The 10420-nt window shown below is 43.1% G+C and overlaps 1 protein-coding gene and 1 pseudogene across 1 annotated transcript in view; one reads left to right on the forward strand and one right to left on the reverse strand.

The window, feature by feature from the left end:
- The window catches only part of LOC149111896 (putative ammonium transporter 1), a 34261-nt gene extending 24922 nt beyond the window's left edge, over window positions 1-9339 (reverse strand). The window contains exon 1 of the mRNA XM_089289276.1: window positions 9081-9339. Coding sequence (XP_089145402.1) covers window positions 9081-9189 — 109 coding nt within the window. The 5' untranslated portion in view covers window positions 9190-9339. The remainder of the gene's footprint in view (window positions 1-9080) is intronic.
- LOC149111900 (uncharacterized) lies at window positions 706-3406 on the forward strand (annotated as a pseudogene).
- Window positions 9340-10420: the final 1081 nt, after the last annotated feature.

Below are 10420 nucleotides of genomic sequence, written 5' to 3' on the forward strand. Positions count from 1 at the left end.
CTACCTACAGAACTACAGTGTTACGTGCTTTCCTTGGCAACCTGGCAGCACATACTCGACCGCAGAAACAACAAACTATTGAATGAACTTCACGTAAAAATTTTAGATTATGCCGAACTGAAAAGACAATGGGGTCTCGGTCACATAGAAATACGAACGAGGAAATGCAAACTAGCCGTCTGTAAATCGTTGTATGGACCAAACCCTTATCACACGGCTTTCTATGGTCATTATGTCAACATCGATAACCGGAAAAATAAAGTCTATCTAGGATTTAGTTTTAAAAACGTGTTTTGTAACTTAGATAAGAAAAAATCGTTATTGTTCGCTGCTTATGAATGATTGGTTCTTACAGAGTCACTGGGATAAGCTACCGCAAGAACTACAGTGTTACATACTTTCCTTGGCAACCTGGCAGCAAATACTCGACCGCAGGAACAATGAACTATTGAATAAACTTCACGGAGAAATTTCAGACTACGATCAACTGAAAAGAGAATGGGGTCGCGGTCGCATAAAAATACGATACATAAAATGTAACCTAGATGTTTGTAAATTGTTGTATGGATCAACCCCTCATCATATGATCATATACGGTGTCGAAAATCTATTTAGGATATAATTTTCATAGCGCGTTAAGTTATGTAAATTCGCACGACTGTAATTAGTTGTAAAAACCAACCAATAAAAAACTTGTGTTTTCTTGATAAAAAGCGATGTTTGTGTCATTCTCTCATTCAAATTGTACTCATGTCTTCACAGAACAGACGGACTCACGACGAGGCGTTCTTCGACGAAGACGATGATGATGACTGGATCTTTGATCCGGCTCTCGACCAAGTGATGACCCAAACCGGTGGTGGTAGCACAAGACCACTCCTAGAATTCGAATTAAGACCCGTAGGCGCTCGCCGTAACTGGCGAAACGTCCTCAACAAACAAAGATTCGAAGCCACGCTCAAACAACATAGAGACGTTACTCCCAGGGACAACCTAGGTCAAGAATTGACTCATGCCCTTCAACGATCCATCGAGCAACAAATCGCTCAGGATCCTACCCTGACACCCAACTCCACGGTCCATTTCACCATGCAGTCCAGTGCCTTCACGCACGCTTTTCAATCCACCACTTTCACCGTGCGCGAATTCGAAGAAGGGAGTGAAAGACTAGACACCTATCTCCAGTCTCTCGCGGCCAAACTCAACTCCAACGAAGAATTCACCCCCGATGACACTTTCACCATGGAAACAACTTTCACACGCACTCCAGGTCCGGGGCCAGGGAACGGAAAACGATACAAACCGAGCTGTGCAGCCGTACGAGGAATCGTCAAACGGTCGCGCGTGACCATCAAAAACAAAAACAATCTCTGCTGCGCTCGCGCCATCGTCACCATGAAAGCCCTGGTAGACTCGAACGGGAATTCACGAGACCACGATTACCACAATCTCAAACAGGGGCGACCCGTCCAAGAGCGATTGGCCAAAGAACTCCACCGTCTAGCCAACGTACCCGAAGGACCTTGCGGTCTTACCGAGTTGCAGAAGTTTCAGGCCGCGTTACCTGGGTACCAACTAAAGGTCCTTTCCATCGATCCACCGCACATGCTCATCTACGCGGGACCCGTACCCTGGGACAAGATCATTCGACTCGTCAAAGAAGACAGTCACTACGACGGATGTAATTCGTTTAACGGGTTCCTCAACAAATCCTACTTCTGCGACGAATGCAATCGAGGATACGATCACGACGACTTTCATCATCATCCCTGCGACGGTAAATGGTGTCCCGCCTGCAAACGAAAGGACTGCCCCGATTTCATCGAAGCCAAACGACCCCTAGCACGCGGCAAGTTTCCCACATCCACCTCGATCTGCCGGTTGTGCCAAAGAAAATTCTTTGGAGACCAATGCTACAACTACCACCTGCAACGACGTAGTCTCAACATCCCATCCATCTGCGACACTTTAAAAAAAGTGTCCAGACTGTTGTCACGTCTACGAACCAAAAGACAGGACCGGACGAGGAGGTGACTGTCGTTACCCCGATCACGTGTGCGGATGGGGTGAATGCCTCATCTGCGAAAAAAAGGTCTTTCTACCGACTCACCGATGTTACATCCAACGCATCCCCGAAGACGAAGACGAGCCCAAAAAGAAACGCGTGCCACGCGACGAAGTAAGAGATCGTCCCTTCGTGGAACCCGAACCCGGTGATCCCGACACACGAGTCTGGGTGGACAGAGATCCACCCCTTCAAGTGTACTGCGACTACGAAGCCATCACCGACGCCGAAGGGAATCAGACACCCATTCTTCTATGCTTAGAAGACGATGAAGACGATAACTTCTGCTCCTTCTACGGTCCCACCTGCACCGCTGACATGTTCGACTACCTCGAATCCATCGCCGTCGACGTGGACGGAGATGATCGGGACGTCATCGTCATCTTCTACAATCTCAAAGGCTACGACGGTATGTTCATCCTGCAACACTGTTACGCCACGCATCGAGAAGTCACGGACCAGATCACCGTAGGCACCAAGATACTGTCCCTGAGATCCGACAGACTGACTTTCAAAGATTCCCTGTGCTTTCTCCCTTTCCCGCTGGCAAACTTTACCGCTACCTTCGGAATAAACGAATTGTGCAAGGGATTCTTCCCATACAAATTCAACACCCTAGAAAACCAAGATTACGAAGGACCCATGCCACCGCGCGACATGTACGATCCCGACGGCATGTCCGCCAAAAAGAAAGCCGAATTCGAACGGTGGTACCAAGAGAAAGTCAACGACAACTACCATTTCGTCCTACGGCGAGAAATGGAAGCCTATTGCGAGTCGGATGTCAAACTACTCAAAGCAGGCTGTCAAAAGTTCCGACAAGAATTCAAACAAAAAGCCGACTTCGACCCCATGGAGAAATGCGTCACCATCGCCTCCGCCTGCAACCGATTCTGGCGAAAGAAACTAGTACCGCCCAACACCATCGCCTCCAGGTCACCTCGAGGATGGCACGGCGCCAGCTCCAATCAGTCCGTCAAAGCCCTGAAATGGCTAGCCTGGCAAGAACACTTGTTACAACATCCCGACCAAGGTGATCGTATCCGTACCGTACGAAACGGAGGTGAAGTCCGACTTGCCAATCACCTCGTCGACGGTTACGATCCAAACACTCGAACCGTCTACGAATTCCACGGATGTCTATGGCACGGGTGTCCTCGCTGTTTCCCGATCAACCGAGACAGATATCCCATCCCACCGATCGAACTCTACAAGAAGTCCACGAGTCCACGCTCCAGAAACACGCCCTTCTCAGGCAACGCGGCTACCAGCTCCAAGTCAAGTGGGAATGCGAGTGGGACCTGGAGGTCAAAACCGACCCAGATCCCCGTCAGTTCCTAGACACGTTCCAAATCGTCGACCCACTCGATCCACGAGAAGCCTTCTTAGGAGGTCGCACGAACGCCGTCAAACTGCATCACGTGACCAACATGACCCAAGGAGAAAAAACCAAGTACGTCGACGTGACGTCGCTCTACCCCTGGGTCAACAAGGAATGCGAATACCCCGTAGGACATCCGCAAGTCATCGTCAACCCAGAAGATCAAGACATCCACCACTACTTCGGAATGGCCAAAGTGGACATACTACCTCCTCACGAACTATACCACCCAGTTCTACCTTTTCGGCACGGAGGTAAACTCACCTTCCCACTCTGCCGCTCGTGCGTGGAAAACGAAATGACCAAACCAATCCTAGAGAAATCTCATCACTGCCCTCACACAACCGAGCAACGCACACTCCGAGGGACCTGGTGCACACCCGAAATCCAGAAAGCCGTTGCCATGGGATACACGCTCAACAAGATCCACGAAGTTCACCATTCTCCACCAAACCAACGCCGTAAAGGACCCTTCGCCGATTACGTGAACACCTGGCTAAAAATTAAACAGGAATCCTCCGGCTACCCCAATTGGTGTAACACCCCCGAAGACAAGGCACGTTACGTGCACCAATACCAACAGAAAGAAGGCATCGCTCTCGATCCAACTATGATCCAGAAAAATCCCGGACGCAAAGCCACCGCCAAACTCATGCTCACCTCCTTCTGGGGCAAGTTCGGTGAAAATCTACACAAACCCACCACCCAAGTGGTCTACAACGCAGCGCAACTCTTTGCCCTCGTTTCAAACCCCTTCAACGACATATGACAAGTCAGAATCGCCAACGACGAAGCTCTAGAGGTCGTCCACGCCGAACTCAAAGACAACCAACCCGACAACGGACGAATCAACATCTTCGTCGCAGCTTTCACCACCTGTTGGGCTCGTCTCAAATTGTACAGCTACTTGGAACAGTTAAAGCAACAAGTTCTCTACTTTGACACCGATTCCGTCATCTACTCACACAAACCAGGTCAAGCCGATGTTCCGCTAGGCGATTACCTGTGGGAGATGACCAACGAACTCGATGATGGCGATTTCATCACCGATTTCACTGCCGCTGGACCCAAAAATTACGGATACAGAACCAACCAAGGCAAAGTCTGCTGCAAAGTCCGAGGCTTCTCACTCAATGTACGAGGATCTAGACAACTCAACTATGACGTCATGCGACAAAATCTCCTCGACGAAATCACACAACCTCTCGATGATGAACGACGCAATATCAACGTCGTCAACCCCAACTTCTTCTGGAGAAACCCCGCCACCAAACATCTCAAAGTCATCACACGGACCAAACGATACGGACTCGTCTTCGACAAACGTGTCGTAGACCCGAACACTTTCATGTCATTTCCGTACGGATACACACCAATGTAATTTTTACTTCCTGTAATCAATAAAAATCAATTGTGAAACTCACTTCCTGTCTCTCGCCTTATTTGGGCATGCGCGAGCGTGACGTCATTTTTGACCGCCATCTTGATCAATGCGCCATCTTGGATTTCAAATTTTAAAAGAATGTATGAGAATCTCGAGGTCACGTGGTATCATCCCTGCACGCTGATTGGTTACGGCCCCTATAAGCGTCTATTACTACTCCAACCAATAAACCAACCAACCAATCAAAATTTCAAGTGACTCGTGGGATATTCCTCGGTATACCACTCGAAAGCGTTATACATTTATAACTAGCTAGTTGATATCTTTTCAATTGGGAAAATGTTTCACTGGGAAAAGATATCTAGAGGACTAAAAACCACCTAAATTGCCATAAGTCGACCTAGAGACCCCGCGGGAACTAAGGAAACACACTCCTGAGACAATGTAGATCTATCTTTTACTCCTTCGTTTTTTCGGTTACGAATATAGCCCTTTTTCATATACAAAGCTTTATGTTTGGACTGTTGCAAAATCTGAATACTGCTGAGGGAGCGGCAACGGCAAGGAGAGCGTCACCAAGCAAAACATTGAAGATAGTATGGAACTTCGGTGAGTGGCTTAACTTAGTGCAAGGGTTTTATTAGCTAGCGTTGACAAAAAGTATACGTTTTTTAGAGTGACCTCCTTTAACAAGCAGCACAACGGCTTAACCTCCCTAGTAGGGAGCTTAAGCAATATCGAGTTATATTCTCAGTTACCCTAAAAATACGAGGTAGTATTTATAGGAATAAAGATAAACCAACCTTGTTTCAGGTTTGTGTTTCCTCGGTTCCCGTGAGGTTTCTCGGCCGATTTATGGCAATTTAGGTGGTCTTTAGCTTTACTACTTTGTCCTCTGAGTATCTTTTCCCAATGAAAAATACTCCTTCGTATTTTTTCCCGCTCAAACGCTTATACTTCGACTGTTGCGCTCATTTGCGAGCTTCAAATATCGTATGCAACGCAACAACAACCGGGTGCTTGCATGGCGCCGCATTTTTGACGCTGACGTCGGCGTTACGGCGAGCCTGACATCAAGCGATTGAAACGAATCATGCAAAGTGTAATGGCCAGCGAGGCAGGCGAGCCTCCCCCTCGAACACTTACCACGCAGGCTATGTGTAATAGCCATGATGATTTTTAGACATTTTCACACTAGATGGAGAGTGGAAAGTGTTAATGTGTGAGATTGATGAGGACAAAAAGTAATGTGACCAGTAAAAAGACGTTTTGTAAAAAAAAATTCGTGAAACGTGATCGCCACTCCTCAGATGGAGCTGATTGTACCTTTGTTCCGAATTCGTTAATATAATCTAAGAAAAAGAAAAATACAAATTAATCGATCCACATTCAAGTATGAAATTATTTTGCCTCAAGTTCATTTTTTTACAACATATACATAAGAGCATAAACAGTATGATACTATATTCTTCCATTTGTGAGCGACTTTACACTTGAAAGATATCCCTTGGTAGATCTTAGTAGGCCGGCCCTTGAGCACGGAGTAAACAACAAAATGTCATAGTAAGTAATGAATGAATTAATGAATTATGGAATCAGCAATATTTTGCGTTCGATCACCTACTGAGAACATTGCGCTAGCCCGCGACATTTGAATAGCAATAAGGATATTTATTTTAAAAAGAAGACACCACTATTTTGTGGAAGCTAGCCGGAGAATGGCGTCTCCCCTGTATGCCACGAAATCTTATCAAAGTTTATGTGGTAGAAAAAAAAATCAGTGAAAAGAAGAAGAAGTAATACAACAATATGAATAAATTAGCCAATTAGTAAAAAAAAAAAAAAAAGCCTCGGAATCGGCGGGCTTTTTTTATTATTAGTAGCAGATAGTTTTAAATTAAAGTGGATCATTGAGCTGTTACATTTTCATTAAAATCGATCCAACAAAATAAAATAAATAAAACAACAACAACAAGAAAAACACGGAACATTTTTTTTTTTGCTTTCGAAAGCATCAAAGGTAACAGTTATTTGTATACTTTATGTGACATCCTTTTGTGTTTGTAATGCAACGTAACGCAACTTTGTACTGAGTTGTCAAATTTAAGATAAAATTTTGCTTTCGTGACTTCAAGCCGTCAAAGAGCGGAATTTTATCTTGAAGTGAATTTTTTCATTTTGTGTTTTGTTGTCGGGGTAACACCTCCGTTTCTTGTCAGAAATAGTTCAGCCAACCATTTTAGTTGAGAAACTTGCGTAACTTATGCGAAACATCAATGGTTCGTTTTCACAATCAAGGTCAAATTGAGTGCTTTAACACTACTCGTTTCCTGTTAATGTTTTCTTTGAATTAATAAAAAAAAAATAAATTTCCATCTAAAATAATTATTCTATTATCAGTACTCAGGACTGACGTGTTCAAAAACATGGGAAAAAAAAGCTAGCAGAAAAGAACAAGTCAGAACAACTATTTACCAACGGTAAACTTTGCTGGAATGATACGAAATGTAATGTACAGAAGCCAAAGGAAATGAAAGAAATTCAGAAGCAATGAACTTTGCAATCCTGTTCCAACAAAGGTCTCTCGAAGTCAAGTTTCTACAATGAAACCAATGTATAGGTTCTTGATAGCAATGATGTAGAAAGAAGCAGATATTGACTGACACATTTTTTATGGGAGAGGAAGAAGCGAACGAACCGAAAATATCCTGTAAATCCAGTGAGTCGTCATATGTATACAGAGCTGTAAAGCGTAAATCGTAGACGCTCTCTTACGTAATCAGTGTAGCAAAAGCCAACTGACCAAGGCGGAGGCTGTATGAGCTAACGCACTGGAAATCGATCTATTGTCGGTTCTGTCCTTGTGCATCGATACGAATGGTAATAAATATTGTGCTTTTCGTTATTTAGCTGTTTTCTTTTTTTTCCTTAGTTTTAGTGAGCTTAAAGGTCGGATGTTTGGTCTTTTATGATATGGGGTCTTGTTTACCGGCACACAGACACACAACAACCGGCCGTCCAACATGTCTTGTGTTGCAATGAAAGAAGGAAATTTAATCTACGCACAAAGGAAAAAGTCCTGAGGTGTTACAATCAAAATCTTGCCAAATTTGTTGATAGCTGATAAGGGGCCGACATCACTATTCCGGTCCCTCGTTTGTTCCTAGAACGTCCTGTATTTTAATTTCTTCCGTCCTGTAACTTCCTTACTGAGTTAAGAACGACAATCTTGTTAGGATATACTCCAGTCTATGTCCCTAGCTATTACATTCTTTGGGATCTTTCAACTGTAAAACGCTCGCACAAACAGCTTGTCTGGTTCAGTAATAAAAATAAGTTGTTACTATGTAGCACTTTCAATTGAATTGAATTGCTTTCGCCGTTTAAGTTAACAAAAGTTCAGTGCTTAATGGTACTTTTAGAGAAGTTTCGGGAAAAAAGTCCTTTCATCAGTCGTAAAATGGCGTTAAACGAAGAAGCGTCTGGTTCTCCGGGTTTTAGCTACACCAAGAAAACAATGCTAAATCGCAGATAGTTTTTGCTGAGTTGTCTCGCCGTTTGGATAAGGACTTAGAATTAATATAATTTTTGGCGCTATTTAAGGCGCTATTAATGTACATTTTGAACATATCAATCAATCAATCGATCGATCGATCGATCAACTTTATTTACAGAGAGTGACACATGACAGTATAAACTGATAAACTAGTGGTCCTCTGTGCTAAAAATCTACATATATGTAATGAAAATACTATAGAGCTTAAGCAACCTTAAATTGTTACAAATCCTTAATGTAAGAGAAACATTTTCGCTGTTTGACTAAAACTTAGTCAGGTTTCTTTTTCTCTACTAACATTGTGCTGATATGTTGTCGAATTAGCTAGAATGTACATGAGAAGTGAAGCCTTAAAGAGGAAGAAAGATCGATATATTTTTCTTTCCGTCGATATGTGATACAATGTAACGTAATCACATAATCAATCTTTCGACGGCATCTCCCGTTTTGATTGCTTCACCGGCTCACAGAAATTTCATGCATAGGTTAAGATGTATTGATATGTTAGTGAAACATTACAGTAAACGATTAACTAGCACAACAGTTCTGATTAACTGGTAACACAGAAGTCCCTCATATAAGTCTGGTTTTGTTAATCACACTAACCAAAGTTAGAAATAACTTTGTTGTTGTTTCACCGGAGAGTTATTAGACAACGAAGTCAAATGTAAGTTCAATGAAAACTGATACTCACAGAAAATACAACAGCCCAAGACCAATAAGAACATCTGATCAAGGCTACCTCTCAACACCTTCACAGTTTCATCGAGTGCTGTAAGCTCTGCTGCAGTCATCTCGGTCATTTTGACTTCTGCTCGACGTGTCGTTGCTAATGATATTGGCTGTTTTGTTAAACAAAACTGAAGAAAGCAATGTGGGCGCCCCAGTTCACAGTCTATAACCAGTTGCGACGTCGAACTTGAGACCTTGCATTCAATTAAGCTATATAGTGCATGAGCACTCTTTATGAAAATGGAATTGATAATCCATGTGATATACCGATGTTTCCTCGACACGCCAGAATACCCATACGTGTATATACGACTTTGCATATAGACTTTGACACCCTAAACGAATTCCACATTACAAAAAGAGAAGTACACCAACTTTTTCCCATTGGTGGTTTATTATCAGTTTTAGCCTTTTGAGAGCGCGTTTTCGTGAAATAATGTCCATGCAACCCATCTTGATAAAACCCATCTTGATCAAGGTGTGCTTATAGGGAATAAAACTGATTGGAATCGCGTTCTTGGTATTTAAATAAATGTACACGTTAAAAGGCCATTATCACGGTAAAGCGCATGTAAGGTCTTGATTGGCACTAATTTTAATTTAACCAATAGAAATCGTAATACTAGTGCGTGGGCCGCCACAAATTCGTCGCGGGTCAGCTCGATCAGAGTTTCACGTGCCTTTCGAAAATCTCTTAATCCGCCTGTTTTTGACCCTTTGAGTGTAAAAGATTTTTGTCTTTCCTTGTTTCCCCAGACAAGTAAATATGGAGGCCAACTAGAAAACCAAATAGCTTACTTGACCTCCATACTCTAACTTCAATATTTATCAACCGAAAAGGTACTAGACTGTAAACATGCCGAGCCATAATTTTATCTGTAAATATAAATTGCGAGGAAATAATCTATGTTATGTTATGTCATGTCATGTTATGTTGTGTTAATAACTCGCTACTTGCAATTTTAAAATAACAATGGTGACTGACGTATCCGAATGCGATCTTCATACGAGACTCAATTTTGGTCACGCGCAAGGTCTCCAAAACGGCGTCGAGTAGTTTTAAAAACAGTTTTCGACTTAAAAAAAAAATTACAATTCAAACGCTACTTGAATATATAAGTAGAGCGGCTCAAGAAGATGGCGTGGAGTAGTCTCACTTCAAGTGACCTCATGCATAACTAAACAGTATGCCTAATCACTGATGTAATGCTTTGTGAAATACCCTGACACCGAGTTCACCCATCAGATTGTTTAACTCAAAGATTGACGTGAAGAATGATACAATGGTACTTTGATTTCGGG

This window comes from Orbicella faveolata, unplaced genomic scaffold (genome assembly GCF_042242905.1).
Source record: "Orbicella faveolata isolate gen_17 unplaced genomic scaffold, um_ofav_v1 contig_2, whole genome shotgun sequence".
NCBI lineage: Eukaryota > Metazoa > Cnidaria > Anthozoa > Scleractinia > Merulinidae > Orbicella > Orbicella faveolata.